General features: G+C 42.0%; 1 protein-coding gene across 5 annotated transcripts; it reads right to left on the bottom strand.

Moving 5' to 3' along the window:
- Window positions 1-4031: 4031 nt before the first annotated feature.
- LOC115267759 (serrate RNA effector molecule homolog) lies at window positions 4032-19595 on the bottom strand. 5 transcript variants are annotated; one of them, XM_029875000.2, is made up of 9 exons: window positions 19473-19595; window positions 19084-19223; window positions 18887-19023; window positions 18546-18822; window positions 16806-16872; window positions 5634-7621; window positions 5442-5555; window positions 5146-5184; window positions 4032-4308 (listed from the first exon to the last, which is right to left on the bottom strand). In XM_029875000.2, exons 2-9 carry the CDS (start codon window positions 19215-19217, stop codon window positions 4233-4235), a joined length of 2832 nt encoding a protein of 943 aa, XP_029730860.1. In that variant the 5' UTR covers window positions 19218-19223; window positions 19473-19595; the 3' UTR covers window positions 4032-4232. The 5 variants fall into 5 exon arrangements, with proteins under 5 accessions (XP_029730860.1, XP_029730865.1, XP_029730862.1 ...); XM_029875005.2 differs by lacking the exon at window positions 5146-5184 and having other exon boundaries at window positions 5430-5555; XM_029875002.2 differs by lacking the exon at window positions 5146-5184.
- Between the last annotated feature and the right edge of the window lie 4011 nt (window positions 19596-23606).

Below are 23606 nucleotides of genomic sequence, written 5' to 3'. Positions count from 1 at the left end.
AAAAAATAACACAAATTTTCTAAAAATATCGGATACTTTTTCAAAACCGACGTATCAACATAGGATTTGCGCGTGTTATACATCGTCTTAAAAAAGTATCCGAGAAATTATAAAGGGTGACTTAGTGTATCATCGGCAGGTTTGTTCTCTTCGTCATGAGGGATTTATGCTGGCCAAATTGCCTGAAACTTGATCATATTCAGCTTGGTTAGGAAGGAATTGATGCCAACTCTGAGTTCAGCAGTTTTCAAAAAAAAAACCATGACGAAGAGAACAAAACTGCCGAAAATACCGTGAGGTCGCCATTCACCGCTCATTTTGGGTCAATCATACAAAAATGATCAAATGTTATTAAAGTATCGTAACAAAAGTGAATGTAACATGCTGTCACATCAAAAAACTTTCATTTCACCAAGTTTTTATATGGGTGTACCTGAAATCACGTTCTCAAAAAATATTTCTCACACTGCGCTGCAGGACAACATGGGAACTGTTCAGGGCAAACAGCAGAAGAAATATCCAACAGGTGAAACCCGTTAAAGATTCCATTTTGACAAAAAAGGATGAACTGAACGTCATGAATCATCAATACTTTGGTGAATAGAAGTTATTTTGTTTTTATAAATGAATAGTTTCTGTGATTCCATGAAAAAATAATCCATAGAGCGGTGAATGGATCCATTATGAGCGGTGAATGGATGCATGAGCGGTAATAGGAGCCAAGAGATAACACATTTGAATTTTTATTTTTTCGATTGTAAACATATTTTACAATCGTTTTATATTTTTTTCTATAATAACAACATAATTGTTGAGTTGTTAACGGAAATTAAAGTTCAATATTCGCAAACGTCGATTTTTAATGTCATATACTTTACGAAAATGCCGTTAAATGAGCGGTGAATGGCGACCTCACGGTACGTAAGTTCCCCTACTCTTCAAAAATTCTTTCAAGATTTCTGAGCATAATTCCTGGAATTTCTTCCAAAGTTTCTTCCTGGCTTTCCGCAGGATTCTTTCAGACGAGATATCTGTTTGAGTACGTCCCGATATTTCTTGCAGAGATTTTCCGATATACTTCTAGAGATTCTTGCTGGACTCCTCCCGAAGATCCATTCAAAGTTTCTTCAAGAATGTCATTGGTTGAACCTCGTAGCCATGCGGTTAGAGTCCGGGTGGATGAGAGTTCGATTCCCGCTCTGAGCCATGAATTTTTTCACGAGAATAGATTCTTATCCGTAGCCACTCCGTGTTAAGTTTCGTTCAATCGGTACAGCCAGTGTCCATGTCTTTTTTAGTGGTTTTCCGGAACAGCTATCAATAAACTATTGGATTTTTACAGATAGTTTTCCGATATTCCTCGTGTTTTCCTCGCGGAACTTCGTCCGCAGCAGCTTTCAGGATTTCATGAGGTTTTTGAAATTCCTCCTTGGATGTCCCCATAATATTTCTTTTCGGGATTACTATTACCTAGACATTTTTTCGAGATGTCTAATTTTTTCTCAGGTTTTTCCTGAAGTTCCTGTCGAGATTTTTTCAATAACACTTTGCGGAGTTTCTCGCAAGATTTTATTTGAATTCCCTCGAATATTTCTCCATGAATTTCCAGAAGGTATTTCGCACATTATCTGAGACATTCTGAGGAAACCCCGTAGAAGAATCCCTGCAGTTACTTTGGGAGAAATCCCTAAAGGAGTATCCAGAATCTCGGGACAATTTCTGGTAAAGATTCCGGGAAGAATTTTAGGAATAATGCACAGAATATCTGTAAAAACTCTCAGATGGATCACTGCAAGAAATCCTTTACAACCAGGCTTGACAGAAACTCCCTCGCGAGAAAATGAGGAAGCGATTTTGGCGATTTTCTGAGGAGTGAAACATGAGTGTCCAACACTCATAATTGCTTGTTGTGTTTCTCACGTCCACTCACACTCAAAAAGCTCTCGCGAGTTCCACTCCCATACAAAGAAAGACTCTCGAGGCGAAAATCGCACTCAAAAACCCGAAATAATCATCGGCTCTTTTATTGTTCCCCTCTTCCTCGCTCAGTTTTTATTGCCTCTCTGTTTGGGGTTCGTTCGCTCCCTCGCGACGAGGCAAAAGCAAAACGCCGCTCTAGAGCATGTTGCAAAACTCTTTTGATTTCGAGGAGGATTATCAAGCCTGGGTACAACTACAAGAAACAGCATGGCTCTGAAAGAATGCAAAAGAAGAATTCAATGAGAAATATCCCAGAAGGCACTCTGGAAAAAAATCTTAGGAGAAAATCTAGGGTAAATTAAGTAAAACTCTGCAAGACATCTCATGACCAACATCGGAAGGAATCTTCTGAGAGAAGTTCCAAAAGATACTCCGAGAAAAATCTCAGGTAAAACTTCAAAATGAACCTCGCGAAAACTTTTAACAAATTTCTGTAGGAGACCAGGAAGAACATCTCGAAGAAAGCCCAAAGCAATGGTTTGAACATATCACGGGAAAAAAATGTAAGATAACTCTTGAGGAACTCTTGCAGTAAATTCGTGAAAACTCCTTCAGAAATTATTGGAGGTACTTTAGTAGAAACCCCAGGAATAACTGCAACTCTGAAAGACATTCTGTGAAGATCTTCTGGGGAAGTCCCAAGAGGAACACCGGAAAGAATCGGGTAAAATTTCCGCGAGGAGTTCCGTAAGAAATTCCACGATTTATCCCGACAGATATTCTTATAGAGTATTCGGCATAAATTCTGGTAGAAATCCTACGAAGATTTTTTTGAGAAAAACACTGGAGGAACTCTGGGAAGAAATAGCATCCCCGTGAAAAACTCCAGGAGAAATCGGGAGCGGGACATTTGGCATAAAGTCATTTGGCATAAGGCCGTTTGGCATAAGGTCACTTAGCATAAAGACATTTGGCATAACGGTCATTTGGCATAATGACCATTTGGCATAATCGAAATGCACCCTTCTTTATTATGCCAAGTGTCCATTATGCCAAATGACCGTTATGCCAAATGGCTTTATGCCAAGCGACCTTATGCCAAACGGCCTTATGCCAAATGACTTTATGCCAAATGACACAGACCCAAGGAATACCAAGAAAATTAGCGTTAAAAATGCGGAAGGAATTTTATTAGAAATCCTGAGAGACATTGCAGGAGGTATTTTTAAAGAAATTCTATATGGATTTTAACTACCAGAATTTCTATATGGATTTTTACTACCAGGTTCATACCACCCAATGTGGCAGGCACGAAGACACTCTATGCCCAAGGAAGTCAAGGAAATTTTCTTTACGAAAAGATCCTGGACCGACCGGGAATCGAACCCGTCACCCGTGCGTTTACCGCCTCGGCTATATGGGCCCTATTTTGTTCTATCATACAATCATTAAAACATTGATGCAAATATTAAGAACACCAAGAAATAAAACAATGAGTGAAATCACGAGTCAGCTCATGCATGATTTTTTCGGCGGTGAGTTTGGCGAGTCAAAAATCGCGCGTGAAACAACTCAACCATGAGATTTGAGAATTTGAGTTTTTACCAACACTGCTTACCACCAGAAAATGTCATCCGTAGGTAGTGCTATTCCAAGTCGGCATCTACACAGAATAACAGTGGTTGTTACAAAACATAGAAAAACGAGCGAATAGAAGCGAACGAGAATAGACGAGGAGTGCAGAGCGATTTAGGAGAACGCAACGCATTCGGTTATGCTGCAGCATGGAACCCAGCAGAACGTGAAACTATGCAAACACAGGCTGTTGAAGCAGAAATCTTTCGGAAGAAAAAAACACCGCGTGGAAGACGTCGTGTGCGACAAAATTGAATTGCTCAGTTTTCAAGAAATACCTACGCCAAAGCAGCTAACCGAAATATGCAGGGATAAGGGCAGAAGCCTCTACACGGATTGACGTGATGTGATTGAAAGGTGGAAGCAGCATTCCGACGAGCACCTGAACAACGCAGACTTCTTTTTGTTGCCTATGGCAATCGAGAGCAAAACAGGAGCAGGGATTTTCGGATGAAAAATAGAGATCACTACACAACGTTTTTCTACGCTTTGAGTCCTTTATTCCACACTGTTCAACTAGCGTATCGGGGGCTAAAATGAAATGCAATTTTGAGATAAGTTATGCGTATCTAATATGTCTAACTGATTACTGTGAATGCTATATCGCGGTTGGGCTTATCTACACAATTGAACAACGTACTGCGGTGTGTCAATTGCATATGGCTTTACGCTTTTTTTTAGATGAACTCATCCGGTTCGCGCGGTGCATCCAGATCCCGGTAGTGAATCACTGGACGGTAATCTGGTGCCATTCTGAAAAGTTACAAATGATAATTGGTACGGGCGATTGATGTGAATGAGATATATACCGATAGGATAGATAAAAGGCATTTCGAGGTTGGTTACACATAAAATACAACTTTGTTCTGCAAGCTTTTCTCTAGTAAAACAACCAAACCGCCGTTATGGTTGATAAATTTTGCTTTATTAACGATCCATTTTGCATGAAGTCTCCACTTTAAAACTTGGCTTGTTTGGAAAAATTAACCCATCATTGGATTGAGGTTGTCATTACTATGCGCTCCGTCGTATGGGGGCAAACGGTCCTACTCCTAACTTTCCTACCTACAGGAAAGAATCGCTAAAATTGGGCATGTCCAAATCGCTGTACGCTATAATTGGCCGTCGAATTTCTCCCATTGGTTCTCTGTGAAAAAGGGCAACCGAATCAATATCATCAGCTCCTACCGGGGCACTGGGATGGTTCTCTTCTAAATTCTAACCGACTCTCGACTAACTTGATGGGGGACCATTAGAGAAGTAGTTCCAAGAGAAATAACGACGAGACTAGAGAAAAGCTGTGGAACAACACACTCACAATTGGATCGGATCAACGTCACGTGGTCGGACGATGCTTCATTAGGAAATTAAACACTGCACATTGCGAAGAACAATCCCAAGGCATCATCTTGACAAGCAAGATATTTTCCCCTTTTGGGATTATTTCCTCTCAATGTGCACTAGTGTGGACGGACACCTTGAAACTACTATTCTAACAATCCAAAAGGGGGGCAGGCAGTGTGTAAATGTACCAATTGAAATCGCGACGAACTGCACTTTTCTTTTTCTCGATTTTCCCTCTGAACTTACCTCAAACGATTCTGTATGTTCCGTCGAGCGTCTTGAATTCTGTGGAACAAAATGATTGCCGTTTTAAGATCGGAACATTACGACGAAAGCGTGGAAAGCCACTCAACGAAAGAGAGGGAAATTCAGAATATTTTATTTCACGAAAGTCGGTGCAGTCAACTTCAAAAGAACAAACTAACTAAAAACTACCAAGGAAGGATCGGTACATTTACACACAAACACACATACGTAAGTAAAGAAAGACACTTGATTGGCAACAATCATCTACTAAAAGGAAGACTAACATCGGAACTCACCTTCCGCCACGTCCAAAGCCGGGCCTGCCACGAGCGGCCGGGGCCATCATCGGCTGGGCATACGGTGCATACATCGGAGCGTAAGCATGGGCCATTCCGTACGGTGGGCGATATCTGCAGAAAAACGGTAAAAATAAGTATACATCCATGATCTGTAACACCCAGGATGACCCAATGGTAACTACAACTTACCCAGCGGTTGGCGGCGCCGCATCGGACGGTGCCTTCTTGGTATTACCCGGATGTTCGGGTAACTGCGGCCGCTTGGTGTCCTTCAGATAGTTGTTGAAGTACTCCACCTCTTTCCGAACCTCGTCGACCTTTTCGTTGTGCTTGTTGAAGATGTGCTTACGCACAAAGTCCGGTCCCTTGAACTTCTTGCCGGACAGCGGACAGAGCCACTTGTCCTTGGCCAGTTCCTGCGTGTTGGCTTGAATGAATTTCTCCACCTCGGCTTCGGCGTCCTTGGATCCGAGCTTCTTCATCTCTTCCTCCTCGAGATCGACGGTACGAGCCAGGAACGATCCCATCTTGCCCTCGAAGGTCCTGATGTACTCCTGAACTTCATTGGAAGTGACCTTGTTCTGGGGAGGAGGGCCTCTAGCGTGGATGATGCCGCATCGATTCGGCATTTCGTCCTCATACGGGTACTCGCAGTGATTGTAGAAGTCAATCGAGTGAACAACGCGCAGATACAAGATCAACTTGTCCAGAACTTCTATAAGTTGCGGGTCACGTTCGACCAGTTCACCGTCGTTGGTCTTCTTTGCGGCTTCCGTCGTGAGCCCCAGCAGTTCATCCTCCTCGGCCGAAGCTTCCTCGATCAGATAGTCAGTGATGTTTTGTAGTACAGGATTCTTCGATTGCAATCCAAAAGATTCTCCATTCTTCTCTCCGTTGTCTTCCTGGTCCTTCCACAAACCGACCTTATCGTCCAAATTGTGAGCAATCTTAGCGCACAGCTTGATGTCGCTACGGACAATCGTCTTGTGGCAGGTCAATCCATTCACCGGACGAACCCTTCTGCTTAGATCCTTGTTTACGATTGCTCCCAACTCGCAATCCCTCAGGCGGATGTTGTTCAGATTCCAACAAATCTCCTTGATGTTCACATCGCGCCGGAAGGTGACCCATCCACGGCGGAACCACCTTCTCTCCAGTAAAGGATCCGCAATTGCCACCCGCAGGAAGCCATTGTAACGCTTGCACATGGCTTCAACTTCCGCCTTCGTGATCGAGGGAGCCAGATTGCGCAAGAAGATCGAACTGGTACGATGCAACGCCCGTGGACTGCTTTCAACAGTTGTATCCTTGACCAGATCGATTGTTTCCGTCTTCTCCGAATCGTTCATATCTTCATTGCCGTCTTTGTTTGCTGCTGGCTCTTCACCTTTATCGGTTTCCTTCTCAGCTTCCTCACTTTCTTTGTTGTTCTCGGTAACCTGTTCGTCGGTTTCCATTTTCTCCGCTTCAGCCTCATCCTTCTTGGCGGTTTCCTCTTCATCCCCACTCTTGTGACCGTTATTCTCCACTTCCTCTTGAGGTTCCTTCTCCTCCTCAACCGGCTTGGGACTCTTGGCGACTGCTTCCTCTTCATCCTTCTTTTCCTCCTCATCTTCCTTATCCTCCTTCTCTTTTTCCTTCTCATCCTCCGAATCGCTTGAACTCGAAGACGACGAAGAAGACGAACTGCTTCCCGAGTCCGACCGGCTTCTCTTCCTGCGATCCTTTTTTCTCGTAGGTTCCTCTTCCGGTTCGGGTTCTTTCGCCGCTGGCTCCACGTCCATTTCTTCCCGTTCCGCTACCGCTTCCTTTTCGCCTTCATTCTTCTCCCCTTCGGGTTCTGCCTCACCCGTAGGCTTTTCCTTCTCCTCGTCTTTTTCCTCCTTGGGCTTGTCCAGCTCCTCGACCTTCTCCTCCTTGATGCTGATCTTCTCCTTCTTGATGGTATCCTCCAGCGAGGGTTCCTTCTTCACCTCGACCTTGGGCTTCTCCGGCAAAATTTTCACAATTTCGACCGGTTTTTCGTCCAGTACCTTCAGGTCCTCATCGGTGCCGCCCTCAAGTTTGATCACTACGGTGTCCAACAGGCGAAGCAGAGGGTCCGTGTTGGACGTGTCTACCGAGACCTTGGAAACGTCACCGCTGTCCAGCAGTTCTACGAATACATCGCAGCGACGCTGAAACAAGGAAAGAGACACAAAAAGTGAGATGACGATGAAGATATTTTACTGGGTACATTGTTTGATTTTCAGTTTCGACATAGAATCCAATAATGGTGCTTAAGGGCAACTTTAGGTGTAAGTTTAAAGTATTTTTATCAAGGTCATCTTATAATAACCTCAGCTAGAATCTACTGAGTTTACTTATCGGGGTTCACTGGTAATTTTGTTATAAATTCTACTGTGAGAAAGAGATCTCCTTGGAAGGTTCTTCCATAAGTTTTCCAAATAGAGGTTCTAGGAACACTTTTAGTAGTTCCTTCGAAACTACTTTCTTCAGGTATATCCAGATGTACCTCCTGCAATTCTGAAAATTCTTTCGAAAATCTTTTTATTTTCAAAAGTTTTTTCTTTTGGATTTGATTCCTAGAAGTTTTTTCGGGAATTCTTCTAAAAGTTTCTCAAAAAAATATTCCAAGTATTCGCCCAGGAATTCATTCAGAAATTCTTACGAAATTTTTTTCTGAGTATTCTTCACGGATTTCTTCGAAAATTTCTTCCGCGCGCTCCTCCAATAGATTTTTACAGATATCTCTTCCAGAATTACAGGATCTTTCTAATGTGGATGCGGAAGTTCTCCTAGAAACCCTTCCAGGATATTTCTCCGAGAATTTTCCCAGGAAATCTTGTCGGAGTTCTTTAAGAAATTCTTTAGGAAATTTCTAAAAAAATCTGAAAATACTGAGGAAAAAAAAAATTTTCATAAATTTCTGTGGAAAATATTCCAGGTGTTCTTCCAAAAGTGTTTCTAGAAGTTTCTTCCCAATGATCGCCGGCAATTCATATAGAAATTCCTCCGGAAGATCTTTCAGGACTTCCTCAGGAATTGTTTGAGAAGTTCCCATAGAAAATTTCTCAGGAGTTCACAAAAATTCTACCAGCAATATCACCAGGTATTTATGATGGAGTTTCCGCAAGAATTTCTCGAGTTGTTCTACTGAGATCTTTTAGACATTCGAGTAGGAGTTTCTCCAATGAAATTTCAAGAAGTTCTGTAAGGACTGCTCCAGAAATTCCACCCAACAAACCTTTAGGCATTCCTGCAAGCAATTATCTAAAAATTTCCCAAAGCATTCCTCCGGGATAATCTCACAAGATTTGCTCAAGATTTTATTTTCAGAAAGTCTTCAAATCTACTCGCACTTATACTGAGATTTATCCTTACTCTCCTGTAGGAACCCCACGAGGACGTCCAGCAGGAAATCCTGTAAGAATCCCAGTATAAACTGCTGCAGAAACTTCTGGAATCCAAGGCGGAACTTCTGGAGGGATTCCAGGAGGAACTCCTGGAGAAATCCCAAGAAGAACTCCTGCAGGAATCCTAGGAGAAACTGCTTTGGAAACCCCAGAAGAAAATGTTGGAGGAATCCCAGGAGGAACTCCTGGAGGTATTCCTGGAGGAATCCCAGGAGGAACTCCTGGAGGAATTCCTGGAGGAATCCCAGGAGGAACTCCTGGAGGAATCCCAGGAGGAACTCATGAAGGAATCCCAGGAGCAACTCCTGGATGTACCCAAAGAGGAGCTCCAGAAGGAACTCTTGAATAAAACCCAGGAGGAACTCTTGGAGGAATCCCAGGAGGAACTCCTGGAGGAATTCCTGGAGGAATTCCTGGAGGAATCCCAGGAGGAACTCCTGGAGGAATCCCAGGAGGAACTCCTGGAGGAATCCCAGGAGGAACTCATGAAGGAATCCCAGGAGCAACTCCTGGATGTACCCAAGGAGGAGCTCCAGAAGGAACTCTTGAATAAAACCCAGGAGGAACTCTTGGAGGAATCCCAGGAGGAACTCTTGGAGGAATCCTAGGAGGAACTCCTGGAGGAATCCCAGGAGAATCTCCTGGAAGAATCCCAGGAGGAACTCTTGGAGGAATCCCAGGAGGAACTCATGGAGGAATCTCAGAAGCAACTCATGGAGGAATCCCAAGAGCAACTGCTGGATGAATCCCAGGAGGAACTCCTGGATGAATCCCGGGAGGAACTCCTGGATGAATCCAAAGAGGAACTCCAGAAGGAATTTCAGAAGGAACTGTCGGAGGAATCCCAAGAGGTACTCCTTTAGTAATCCCAAAAAGAACTCTTGGAGGAATCCCAGGAGGAACTTCTGCAGGGATGCCAGGAGGAATCCTAAGAAGAACTCTCGGATGAATCTCAGAAGGAACTCTCGAGAGCACTCCTTTAAGAACCCTGCAGAACTCCTGGAGGATTCCTAGGAAGAACTCCTTTAGGAACCTCAGAAGGAGCTCCTGAAGCAATCCCAGGAGGAACTCTCGGATGAATCTCAGGATTAATTTCCCTTGAAGTTGAAGCACCCCTCTTCTTATTCAAAAATCTGAATAAATTTTGCTTCTAAGTAGCAAAGTGCTAATTGTTTTTGAAAAAAAAAAGAGAAAACTAAAATTTGATGAAAATGTTATAGCAGATAAACTTTTTTGCTCGGGTAACCACGAACACCCCTAGCCCCTGCTTGACAATGACAGCAATCGGATATCCGCTCTCACCACCGTCTACCAGTCTGACGGGTACCTCATTCTTTCACACATTCCCACGAGATCAAGAGTAAAATAAAGTTCTCTGTAATTGAAAGTATAATATTGCATATTTTCTCGTCATCCTGAGCCCCAGTCTACAGCTCAGAAGTGGGATAACGCCGAGAAGCAGCCGGGAAAGTGAAGAATTCTCGGCGAAATAAGGATTTCAATCGTTTTCCGAAAGCGCATTTGTGAACATGCAGAAGCGAGGTGGGCGCCATGTTGAGGGCTTCGCCCGGGACTCAGCCACCATGGAAAGTTCGTCGACGCCATCAGAACAGACCGTCAGGTGTAACATCAGGAAAATGAAGAAGGAGGAAATGGGGCAACAATTATCCAGATCGGACTGCGTCATCACCTCGTTTTCGCGGCAGCCAAAGCAGGAGTTTTCGAATGTGAAATTTGTTGATCTGAAGGCAGAGGATACCGACGGAGATATTAGTGATTCGGACATCAGCGTGACTTCTCATGGAACCGGTTCTGTTTCCACCGGAGACCGTAGCCCGATGTCACGTCACCCGCAGCGAGAAATTATCCTCCACCCAGTAGAGATCGAGCGGTTGATTCCAGAGTACAGCGGCATGGATGGCAGCAGCAGCAGTCGTTGGATCGGGAAAATTGTGAACTATGCGAGGCTATACGGATGGTCGCGACGCTCCTGTCTGCATTATGCTCATTCACGATTGGTTGGTACTGCGCGGAAGTGGTTCGATGCCCAAGATGAAGCCACATTGGACTGGGAAAGTTTCGTGACGTCATTATGCGAAGCTTTTCCGAACCAGTTGAACGAAGCAGATATACATTTCAAGCTGGCCAAACGGATTCGTGCGAAGGACGAAGATGTGATTAGTTTTGTGTATGATCTACAGAAGATTGCGAGAGAAGGCTATCTGTCGGACGTGGCTGTGATTGCGTACGTCATCCGAAACATCAACGACGAACGACTGCAGGAGTACTTGATCACGAAGGACTTGGATCGGATTCCGGATCTCATTTGCTGCGTTCAGCGGTATCTACGACTACGAATGTTAACCGGGACGAAACAATTTCGGGCCGAAGCAAGCCGGCCACAGCCTACACTCAGCGACAAGGAAAAATCATCGACTGGAGATGAAGATCACCAGACGCAAGGAAGGAGATGCTACAATTGCAACCTCAAAGGACATCTGTCAGTAAATTGCCCGCAACCTCAGAGGAAACTACGATGCGACAAGTGTGGCAGATTAGGCCATGTTTCAGCGGATTGTTGGTCAGGAAGATCACCGAGAGCGACGAAAGAGCAAGTGAGGTTCATCCGGGACGATGATCGACATGAAAGCAGCGAAAATCAAGATCTCTTCTACCTGGATGTCAACGAGGAGAGCCGCAGACCTGCGACGGTTATGTTCGATGACCGATGCAACACGATGGATGTACTCGTTGACCTGGGATCCTCGGTAAGTCTGATCAAAGCTTCAATGTTACCGTCTAACTTCAAATATTCTCGCGTCGTTCCGTCGAATAATATAACAGGTATAAACGGTACGCGATTACATGTGCTTGGATCTTTTCGTACCTCGATTATCGTTGGAATGCACGTTTGTCAAGTTAACTTTCTGGTCGTGTCGGACGACACTCTTTCGAAAGAAGTTCATGTCCTCTTGGGTCGTGACTTCACAAATGGCAATCGCATTGCCGGAATAGTTTTCAATAGAGATACTACTGATGCTGCTTATGATTCGCAATTGATGAATAAAGCATTCGGTGATGACCGCCTTTGTATGCAGGTTGACGATATGAAGGATCTGGAACTTGATATCGGTGATACGGAAGAAACCAAAAGTTTCAGCCAAACAATTGAGAACATTTTTAGGGAATGCTATGTTGATCGTCCGAAACCCAAAGAACCTCTTGTAAAGATGGCAGTTGAGATACGATTAAAAGAGAACAAATCATTCACGGTCTCACCAGCGCGGTTAAGTTTTGTTGAAAAGCAAGAGCTGAATAAAATTATCGAAGATATGTTGGAGAAGGGAATAATTAGAAAGAGCCAAGCAAACGATTATTGCCGGGTAGTTCTAGTTCGAAAAAAAGATGGGTCGTTTAGAATGTGCGTGAATTTCAGGCCACTCAATAAACTGGTCGAAAGAGATCATTTTCCAATGCCGATAATTGAAGATTTGGTTGTCAAGCTACGCGATAGACGATATTTTACCAGCCTTGACCTTAAAAACGGGTTTTATCACGTGGATGTTTCAGAGGAATCTAAAAAATACACGTCTTTTGTTGTGGATGGAGGTCAGTATGAGTTTAACAAACTTCCTTTCGGTTATGCAAACTCACCCGCAGCATTTGTACGTTACATCAATAAGGTCTTGGAAGAGCACGTGAAATCGGACAAAGTAATAGTTTTTATTGATGACATACTAATAAGCACGGACACAATCGAAGAACATCTTGAGGTTTTATCATCTGTGTTGCGTACGTTGAGCGATAATCACGTTAAACTTCAACTGCAGAAGTGCTCGTTTTTGAAATCGATTATTGATTATTGTGCGTTGCAAGAAAAAAACAACTATGGCGACTAGTTTCCAAGGCCTGCAATGATGGACAAAATTTAATCGCAGTGCAAATGCCACGTGCAGTCGTAGCAGTCATCATATCACCCGGCCATGTGGCGGCCTTTTTTCTAGAATTATCAAAGAGCGCTATGATGGAAAATTTGAAAACAGGTCTGTTTTCTTAAGCGACTGTCTCGCGCGTATCTCTGATTGCGGGTAAAAGTAGTCGCGAAAGTAGATTTTATTTTGATTCGTATAATATCTCGGATATAATATGTCGTATAATGCTGTCCGGCCCAGCGACCGCCATATCGATGCTATTCAAACTATTCCGGTTCCAGTGAATGTACACTAGTATGGGACAAATATCAAATCCTCGCTCCAGTCGACTTTTTAGATCCCATTTAGGTCCCATATGAACTGTACAAAATTTCAGCGCAATCGGTGAAACTATAATTTAGCGCAAGCGGTTCAAAGTTTTCATAGGATTTACTATGGGAAAAGTTACACTTTCAGATAAAAAATCCCAGAGGTCGTCCCTTGTCTCCTTAATTCAAATCGATCAATGTTTCTTGTAGAAAAATCAATTATGAAACTTTCCTTCGAAGACCGCAAAACAATTGGAAGCTTGTGGAAAAAGTTATTGATTTGTTACCGATTAGTGATCCAATGAACGGCTTTTTGTTTTGTTTTATTAGCAGCACTGTAGCTGCTGCCTTGGTTGCTGCTGTTTCTGGGGGTGGTGATGCCTCCCGCCACCCCATGCAACAACGGCAGCAGCAGTGCTGCTGATAAAACAAAATAAAAAGCCGTTCGTTGGATCACTAATCGGTAATAAATCAATAACTTTTTCCACAAGCATCCAAATGTTTTGCTGTCTTCGAAGGAAAGTTTCATAATTGATTTTTCTACAAGAAACATTGATCGATTTGAATTAAGGAGACAAGGGACGACCTCTGGGAATTTTTATCTGAAAGTGTAACTTTTCCCATAGTAAATCCTATGAAAACTTTGAACCGCTTGCGCTAAATTATAGTTTCACCGATTGCGCTGAAATTTTGTACAGTTCATATGGGACCTAAATGGGATCTAAAAAGTCGACTGGAGCGAGGATTTATTTTTTTCATACAAGCGAGTACCATACTAATGTACACGCGCAACATCGTTTCATTGGGTTAGTAAGCTATTTCCGTAAATTCATTAAACGTTTTAGCAAAATAGCACAGCCGTTATATGAATTGTTAAAACCAGACGTTCCGTTTGTATTCGAAGAAAGACATTTCGTCGCGTTTAACGAATTGAAGATCTGTTTGGTTTCGGGGCCAGTACTTGCCATTTATTCACCGTCACTCGAGACCGAAGTACACACTGATGCTTCTAGTGCAGGTTTTGGAGGAATGCTATTGCAACGACAGACAGATGACAATAAGTTCCACCCTGTCATGTTTTTCAGTCGTAAAACTACTGCTGCTGAGGCAAAGCTCCATAGTTTCGAGCTAGAAACGCTAGCTGTCGTCTATACATTGCAGCGTTTTCGTATGTATTTATTCGGGTTGACTTTCACGGTCGTAACGGACTGCGAGGAACACGGTAGAACTTGTGTGACGTGCGTTACATTCAACCCGAAAGCCAAAAAGTATGACGGCTATTTACAAACAATCGATAAGGGCACTGTTCCATTCGATACTGTGCATATCGACCATTTGGGGCCTTTGGAGATAACGCGAGCCAAGAACGTTTATATTTTTGCGATTGTTGACGGATTCAGTAAATTTATAAAGCTATTTGCGACAAAATCAACAAAAACGTGCGAGGTTCTAAGAGCATTGCGGTTGTATTTTAACTATTACTCGAAACCAAGAAGGATTATATCAGATCGAGGAACATCTTTCACGTCTAAAGATTTTGAAGCGTTTTGTAACATCCACTCCATAGATCACGTGTTGATAGCTACCAACTGTCCAAAAGCTAATGGACAAATAGAACGCTATAATAGAACCCTTGTGCCGCTTTTGGCCAAGTTGGTAGAAATTAGAAAAGCTTGCTGGGATAATGTGTTGTTCGAAGCCGAGTACTTACTGAATAACAGCTATAATCGTTCTATTGATAATCGTCCGGCGGTTCTTCTCTTTGGAGTCAAACAACGATTTAGAAGTGAAACAGATCTTGAACTTTTTATTGAAAACCTCAATAAGACAGTCGATCGCGATCTTGAACAACTCAGAGATGAGGCAGCTAATAAAATCAGGCAACTTCAGGAGTACAATAAGCGCAAGTACGATGAAAAATGTAGAAGAAACACCACCTACAATGAAGGTGATTTAGTAGCAATAAAAACGAACAAAGTTGCAGGCGAAAATAATAAACTCAAAGCAAAGTATAAAGGGCCATACGTAATAAAGAAAGTACTGGACAATAATCGATACGTTGTAACAGATTTAGAGGGCTATCAAGTTTCCGGTACTCGCTTTGAGGGTACGTTCGATCCTTTGAATCTCAGATTGTATAAGAAGGCGGTAGTCAACCGGAAGCCGCAATCGGTTTCATCTTCTCTCTCAACATCTGAATCGGAGTTCTATGGTTTTGATAATGAATCGGATTTCCGTGGTTTCTCGGATGATGACTAACCATGCCATGCTAATGCCATTTACGCGGTATACTTTGATTATTTTCAGGTATTTCTATAGAATCTTCCAACGATAATAGAATTCGCTAAGGATTTACGCACTTTAATTTTTGTTTGGGTTGTATGATTGATGAATGACTGATATACGGTAACATGATTCTTAGATTGGCACTATCGAGGTCGATAGCAGCAGGATGGCCGAGCTTGCAGATAAACTTTTTTGCTCGGGTAACCACGAACACCCCTAGCCCCTGCTTGACAATGTCAGCAATCGGATATCCGCTCTCACCACCGTCTACCAGTCTGACGGGTACCTCATTCTTTCACACATTCCCACGAGATCAAGAGTAAAATAAAGTTCTCTGTAATTGAAAGTATAATATTGCATATTTTCTCGTCATCCTGAGCCCCAGTCTACAATGTAGAATTAACTAAATGGAATTCTTCACATAATTTGAACCAACTATTTCTTAATTGAAAAGTGTTTGTAAAAAAATGCGAATGGGCAAAGAACAATTAAGAAAACTTAGTTCGATTATATCAATACGTTGAAATTCAGATTGATCGAATGAACATATTGTTATACTTAAATAATGACTGCAGAGATGTCCATATCCTCAGTGTGGGAAAGAGAAATAGAAAATACACCACTCACGCTGTGCATCTGAACAGGAGCCCTTCTCTTATATGTGGATCCACCACTGCGATTCGGATGCGCGCAAGCTTGGTGGGTAGAAATAAATCTCTTAGCTCCCTGAGCACTAGGCCACACAACAGTGCGGCGAGAGCGATTTAAAATTCTCTTCGGTGAAAGTGTAAAAAATCACCCGGGCGCGCGCTCCAGTGAGGTTTTTGCGCCAGAGTGCGCGCTGCGGTGAAACACCGGAGAGTTCTCGCCCCGGCGACACCATGGTGATAATTCGGTGACTGCTGGGTGAAAACACGGGAGAGCGCCGGAGAGCGATGCGCGCGAAAGAGTGAGCCACACTCGATCCAAGGCGGACGAGCAAGAGCACGCACTAGCGCTTGGTCTACCTACCACCCAAAACAAGAGAAAGTGGCTTCTTGGTGTGGTGAAAAATGTTCCTATCCCCAGTGTGGTCGATAAACTGACGCCGCAGTGAATCGCTACGGTGAAATGCCATCTCTGAATGACTGCATGTTAAACCTAATAACCTAACTGATCCATCTTGTGCAGTAAGAGAATCATATGTACATCCCGTACTATTTGCTCTTAGCGCTTGAACCTTTTGAGCGGCCAAGCTTATACTTAGTGAAGGCAAACGGTACTGCTTATGTAAAATAACAAGCAGGTTAAATGCCAGATGGGGTCTGCTGTACGACTATGGAGCTGTCCATTTATTACGTAAGAGAATTTCAACGCTTTTTGGACACCTGAACTTGTGAACTATGAATTAATAAGGAATACAGAATTATAATTACTCACCTTCAAGAAACCGAACTGTTCCTCCTTTCGCTTCAACGACTCCTCCGGATGGTACTTCATCTTGAACCTGGGCGAAATAAAAAGTAACAAACACGAAAGAAAAGCAGTATTAGAAAAATGCTAAACTCAACTCTTTTATACGGACTATCCTAAAAAGTAGTTGGATAAACAGTATGCAATACTTCCACAAAGGAGCGTAAAGAGTTTCTTCGAAGTGAAGTGCTCTATTTCCTGAATTATTGGTCTTTTTTTAGATCAGCGGACTGCTGAAAGCTGTTAACAACATAAATATATTTCTTTCAATCCGTTTTTTCGTGTTGTGAACCATTATTAAGAAATGTAAATAGGGTAGGTAATCAAAATTTGAACCAAATTGCGGCTTTCTGAAGCAGTGCAAATTTTAGGTGATTTTTTCTCCCACATGGAAATAATTTACTACAGCAAAATCTTATGTACATGAAAGCCACGGGTATAAGCTTTCTGTTAAATGATAAAAAGTTTGTATTTGCACCGAATTTCATTGAAATATTCGATTTTTCATCAAAAATGATTTTAATCTTAATTTGAACCATCGTAATCATAATTTGAACCAATTTTAATCTTAATTTGAACTACTGGCGGCAGCAGCTCGAGCATCTCCCACAACAGCCAATTTCATGCTGAACAATAGAAAAACACATGGATCTGCTAATTCTCATAACTATTTTTCATTAGGCAGTGGAATTTCAACTAAGAATGTTCTAAACTCTTCAGAAACTTGGAAACTAAATTTGGAATTTTTCATCCCCCAAGAGTAAACAAAACAACCACTAGCGCAGTCTGCAGGCCAACACGGGAAGCTCGCCCCCGCTAACTAGTTCAAATTTAGATTACAAATGGTTCAACTTAAGATAACATGCTCCGAGTAAGAATTACTTAAATTTAATAATTTTATGACAAATAATGCGTAATATTATTCGGTTTGTAGATTCTACGATAAATAAGCTTTCATTTGACGTGTTTACATATTGCGTGTGATACAATGCATGAGCTGTACGAGTGCACCGAAAATGTGCTTTCTCTGGGGGGAAATGGGTGAAATCACAGTGATTTTTCATTTGCCTGTTTTCCATGACAAAACCGCTTTTTTCAATGATTTTAAAGTCTATGTTATCAGGTTATATTACGGAAAGCTGTTTAACATCTTTTTCGGGACAATATTTGCCTAAAAAGTACGTCGTTTGAATGAATTTCGAAATGGTTCAAATTAAGATTACAATTTGACTAGTTCAAAGTTTGATTTCTTACCCTACCTCTCTCTGTTTCGTCTTTTTCATCACTGCGCGCAAAGTTGACGAAGTGTTCGAGAAATCGCGAAAGAAAAAAAAAATCGCTAATGTGCGGAACGTCCGGCATTGCTCGCCGGCCGTTCAATGGCCTATGGTTCCCTAACCGAGACAACGCGCGAAGTACTTTGGTCGAGTTTAAAGGACGCGGCTTGGCAAGGGGGATATCGCTCCTAAACCCGATCTTACAACGTGGCAGAGGCGCCAGATGGACTCGAGAGCTGCTGCGCTCGGCCTAGCGCTGTCAAGGAGAAGAATCGTTATTAAATTTGCTAATCACAAAGAAGGCAGCAGAATCTCGGAAGCGTTCCAGTGGTTTCTGCCAGCTGTGTGGTCATCCGTTGGATCCAAGTCCAAATCGCATTTCCTGAAAGCCTAAGAACTCACTGTCCGCGATTTTGCTGCCGAATCTTACCATTCCTCGTCCTTGTGGGCCACAAAGAACTCGTTCAACTGCTGCCGCTTGAACTCCAGCTTGTAGTCGTTGTACTTCTGGATGGCCTCCGAATCGGAAATGGAATCGTCCTGCGTGGCCAGGAACTGCTTCAGCGTCATCATGCAGGGCTGGGTTTGCATGTCGCCTGCGGACTGTTGCTCCCGAGCATAACCGCCCTGATGCCCATACGGACCGGCCGGATGCATCCCGAAGTGGTCATGGTTATAGCCGCCGTACATACCGTAGGGTTCGTGTCCTTAGGAAGAAAAATAATCTTTAGAACATCTGACAACATAAACTAATACCAATCCCAAACATACCTCCAAATCGAGGACGAGCGTCGTCTCCCCATCCGTCACCGCGCATCCGCTTCATGGGAGGTCCCTCCCGGGTGGGAGAATAGCCACGATCCCGTGGCGGCGGCCGATAGTCCCGGTAATCCTGCCGAGGTCTACCGCTGAAATGTATTGGAACATCCGTTTGAAACTATTTCGCAGGCATAAGCCAACCAACTTACCGTTCCGCCCAGTCGTCCCGACCCCTGGATCGATCCGTCCTGTCGGCACCCCGAGCGTAACTTTCCCCGGCACTGCGCTCACCGCGGAACTTGTCCCGCCGCTTACGGTCGTACTCATCATCGGAATCACCCATTGTTTACTGAAATAAAAAAGAACAGTCCAAATAAGCGCAACCGGATCACAATTTTTGCAACACTCGAAGACGAAGAAGAAACAGATGCAAAGAAAACGACAACCGAATGTGACACCACTTACAGTCAAATCTTTTCACTGGGAATAATCAAGTATTTTCAACTTCTTTCCACAACTAACTATCACCGAACGATCACAAACTATATAAGCTCTGAAATGCACCTAAATTAAGCTGAATTTAGTTTATTAAACTTACCTGAAATTTAATTTTTCTCTACCTCCGAAGACGCGTCTGCAAACTTTCGCTTTTTAAGACCGCACGCACGATGATGGCGCTCGGACGGAAAGGAATTTTTTGACAGCTGACAGTGGGACAAACTGAAAACGAAACAAATTGACATTTCTGGAACACCTTTTCAAAATGGCCCGAGCGAAGCTTCTATCTTTCGCTCGGAAATGCTTCGTATAGGGCATAACAGCATCCCGCCCACGCAAACTAGCACCATTATCTAACAACTCTAGATTGAGTTTAAATAAGGGCGAAAGTAACATGAGAGAGTTCTCTTCATCGACTCTCTCTTCCTCAAATTAAAGTGACAAGATGCAAGAATGGTTGCACTTTTTGGTCATAAATCGCTAGGTTGCAATGCAATCTAGCGTCTAAGTGTAAAAAAGTTCAATTGAATTTGCATCTTGTCACTTTAATTTGCAGAAAAGAGAGTCGATGAAGAGAACTCTCATATGTTACTTTCGCCCTTATTTAAACTCAATCTAGAACTTTATGCAAACTCTGTCTGTTAATGGTGTTTGAATGAATGGGGGCTCAGCAACGCCGTGCGAAGTTTTTGATTACCACTGTGCATATGCCTTTTTTAGATGTTGCTCCAGATTTCGCTTATTCCATTTCTGTTGCCATTGCTTTTGCAGTGGGGCGCTGCTGTCCCGAGCACGATGAAAGTCAATATAAAGTGTATAATAAATAATTATTTTATCAAATCAGGCCAAACATTTCAATAGGTCCTATCTGCATTTGAGAGGCTCTCTTTGTTTACTTTCTCTTTCAATTATTGCAATGTAATGGTACACTTTTCAACTATTTTTGCAGTACAAATCAAAAGACGATTGTTTTGACCATCGTTCAATGCAATGAGACAATCATAATACAAATAAACAGCTGAGATATTAACGGAAGAGAGGGAAACCAAAGAGAGCCTCTCTTCTGCAGATAGGACCTTTAGACATGTTTGGCCTGAAATATACAAAATAAAACATGTTCTTCAAAATTTCCTAGAAAATATTGCTCGATATTCTATCACAAAATTCTGTCAATTTTTTTAATGTTCAATGTTGTAAAATGCTCCACAAAGAAATTTAAAAAAAAAACGGTTTCGGTTATGCGAAACAACATAAGCTCAATCGATAATTGGGTTCTTTAGGGGTATCCGGATTATTTCTTAATCGGATTCTCCGCCCAACAATTAGTCAAAATCCAAAATTTCATAATTTTTGGAGTCCGGGAACTATTTTTAAAATGCATTTAAAGTTTGTAGGGGGAGTTTTTTTGTTCGGGTCGAACTGTTACTTTATCGATTGAACTGTCATTCTATACACAAAAATGAGAACTGTTTTGTTAATTTAACCATCAAAACAAAGTTATCGGAATCCAATAAAATCACGTTATACTCAGAAAAATGAGCTCTTTCGATTAGGCTATACAAAATAGCAATATTTTATTCACTAAAGAATCCAATTGCCAAATTTAAATCTCTTTTGCCCAAGCTTTTGCCACAGCAATCGCCCAAATAGCAGGGATGTCACATATACAGATTTTTCTGTAATCATGCAGATTTTCTCGCAGCTTTTCATACAGAATTCTGTGTAATGTAATAACCGAGAAACGAAGACATTTCTCATGAATAGTGACGACGACCGAGTGTCTTCATAGTCAAAACTAAACTAACTTTATTGCTCCGTTCCGATCTCAATGTTTCTTGAGAATGCAAGGGGTTTGGTAATTTTACCGAGTGGCGTTTGCCACTACAGTTCTTCCCCCTTGAGTCACTACAATCATTACAATTTTATTTATTTCAAATTTGCATTAGGAACTTAAGATACATAATCAAACAAATGTTATTCACATTCTAAAACAAAATTCCGATTTAACATTTTATAATTCTAGGTCTTGCTGTTCGAATACTGAAATATTATCAGTTAGTTTTAATTAATTACCTGGTTTTAATATAATATCTCTAATGACTAACGACCAGTTCACTTCTCCCGAACCTGATATTGTCTCTGGAACAATTTAGTATTTATCGGGTGTTGTAGTCAGAGGAAACTTGCTGCATCTGCAAAGATTACACAATCAACCTTCACTGGGAACGTCTATTAAAGGTGGACCAACGCATTCCAGATCGAAAATAGCCGGATACGTTTCGCAGCTCAAAATATCATCCAACTCTCGATCCAACCGATGAAAACATCTGGTAGTGGTCGTCGTAATAGATGGGACCTTTCGTAGCATGCCGTCGCGTCGTCACCTAAAAACTGTAGGACCCTCAGAGGTTCTTCTGGGGTCACAAACGGATATTCATTAACTGTGAGCTTCTCCAACCCGCTGATCTAAAGCGGGATCGCTTTCAATAACTCCGCAACACCTCAGGACAAGTAATGGAAGTGTAAAATTTTGACGCTGTCTTTCTCTCTGGTCCAAGGGCGCAAAACGTGTCTGCTGTGAATCTTCCTCCAAATGCACTGTAATTGGTAGTAACATCATTTCCAGGTGTGTTTGACTCGTTGATAAAAATGCACTGATGTTTCAACCGCAGATGTATTCCTTCGCAACACAGTCCATGAGTGGCAAGTCATCAGCTGATACTGGTCGATGAAATCCATTCGGGCACCGATGATCAAAAGTAGCGACCGACGACCAAATGCAGCAAGGCTAAATGCTGCCAGCAACGAGGATAATCACTATGCATGGCGCCAAAGTGCATCAGTTATGTAAATCATATATTTACTTTTTGTTTTTTGTTTACGCAAAACGCTTGTCAAAATGCCACAGCCAAACAAATACACACACAGACGCAAATCGAGTAATGTTGTGGATTTTACCGATTTTACCACGTTGGCGGCCACAGTTGATCACAATATGGATTTGTGCCTGGCTTATCACTCCATGCTGCAGATCAAATAGAAATGGTGCCCAGAAAAATTAGGAAACGAATTTTACAAAAAAGACTTACGTTTCCTATTGGAAAAAAAATCGTACTGATACAAAAGGCACACTCATTTCTCATCGAGAAAAAAAAACACAAAATGGTTTGTACCAAAGACGAAATAAAAAGCGATTTTTTCGCCATGTTACCACAAATAGAAAAAAAATTCACTCTACTGTACTAATTTTTTAATGCACAACAGTTTGTACAGAGTCAAAAACATTACAAAAAAAGTAACAGACAAAATCATGCCAAAAACGATTGAACGCCAGCGGTCATGAAAGCTGCAAACATACAAAAAAAAACACCAAATTGCATCGGTGCATCGCCACTTAACACATAATCACACACTAATTCACGCCAAAAGTATAAAATTACATGCGGTCGTGAACCAAAATATAGCGGGAAAAAAGTATTACACCTCAAAACTAATGGTGATAAAACAGAGATTCATGAAAAAGTAGTCACATACAAACTAGCCATGCAAAAAGGATTTTATCCTAGGGCGCATCAAAACATGGAAATCTCTGAATAAAAGATGAATGCTACTCATCATCACCAGGTAACAAAGCTATTGTTTTGGTTATAAAAATGCCACATCATTTATGACAAAAAAAAAACAAAAACACAAAACAAATCATAGCCAAATTCAATATCAATTTTCACATATTTATCGCACTATACAATTATGCACGCAAAACAAAACACTTTTCATACAAATTATATGAAAAATCTTCATCCTCGTACGCCAACTGTAATAACCGAGAAACGAAGACATTTCTCATGAATAGTGACGACGACCGAGTGTCTTCATACACACCAAATTTTTTGAAACGCTTTCAGCACAAAAAAAATCAGCAAAATAAATTGCTGAAGCTCAGCAAAATTTTTGCTGAATTTCAGCATAACATTGCTGATCAACTGTCAAAATTGCTGGATGGTTCAGCAAGTTGAAAAATAATTGCTGATATTCAGTAAATTTGCACTGCTGAATGAAATCAGCACAAAAAAAATCAGCAAAGTTTGCTGAATACCAGTAAACAAAATTTGCAGTGTAGTCAAAACTAAACTAACTTTATTGCTCCGTTCCGATCTCAATGTTTCTTGAGAATGCAAGGGGTTTGGTAATTTTACCGAGTGGCGTTTGCCACTACATGTAAAAATATAACAGA

The sequence above is a fragment of the Aedes albopictus genome, chromosome 3 (genome assembly GCF_035046485.1).
Source record: "Aedes albopictus strain Foshan chromosome 3, AalbF5, whole genome shotgun sequence".
Taxonomy (NCBI): Eukaryota; Metazoa; Arthropoda; class Insecta; order Diptera; family Culicidae; genus Aedes; species Aedes albopictus.
This window is presented reverse-complemented; position numbering and strand designations above follow the sequence as displayed.

Bases quoted from the DNA above. Each gene is read 5' to 3' on its own strand.
- LOC115267759 (XM_029875000.2), bottom strand. From the start codon at position 19,217: ATGGGTGATTCCGATGATGAGTACGACCGTAAGCGGCGGGACAAGTTC. The intron at 19,024-19,083 runs GTAAGTTGGTTG...AATACATTTCAG, and splicing joins CGGGACGACTGGGCGGAACG to CGGTAGACCTCGGCAGGATT. The intron at 4,309-5,145 runs GTAAGTTCAGAG...GTAACTTTTCAG, and splicing joins AACATACAGAATCGTTTGAG to AATGGCACCAGATTACCGTC.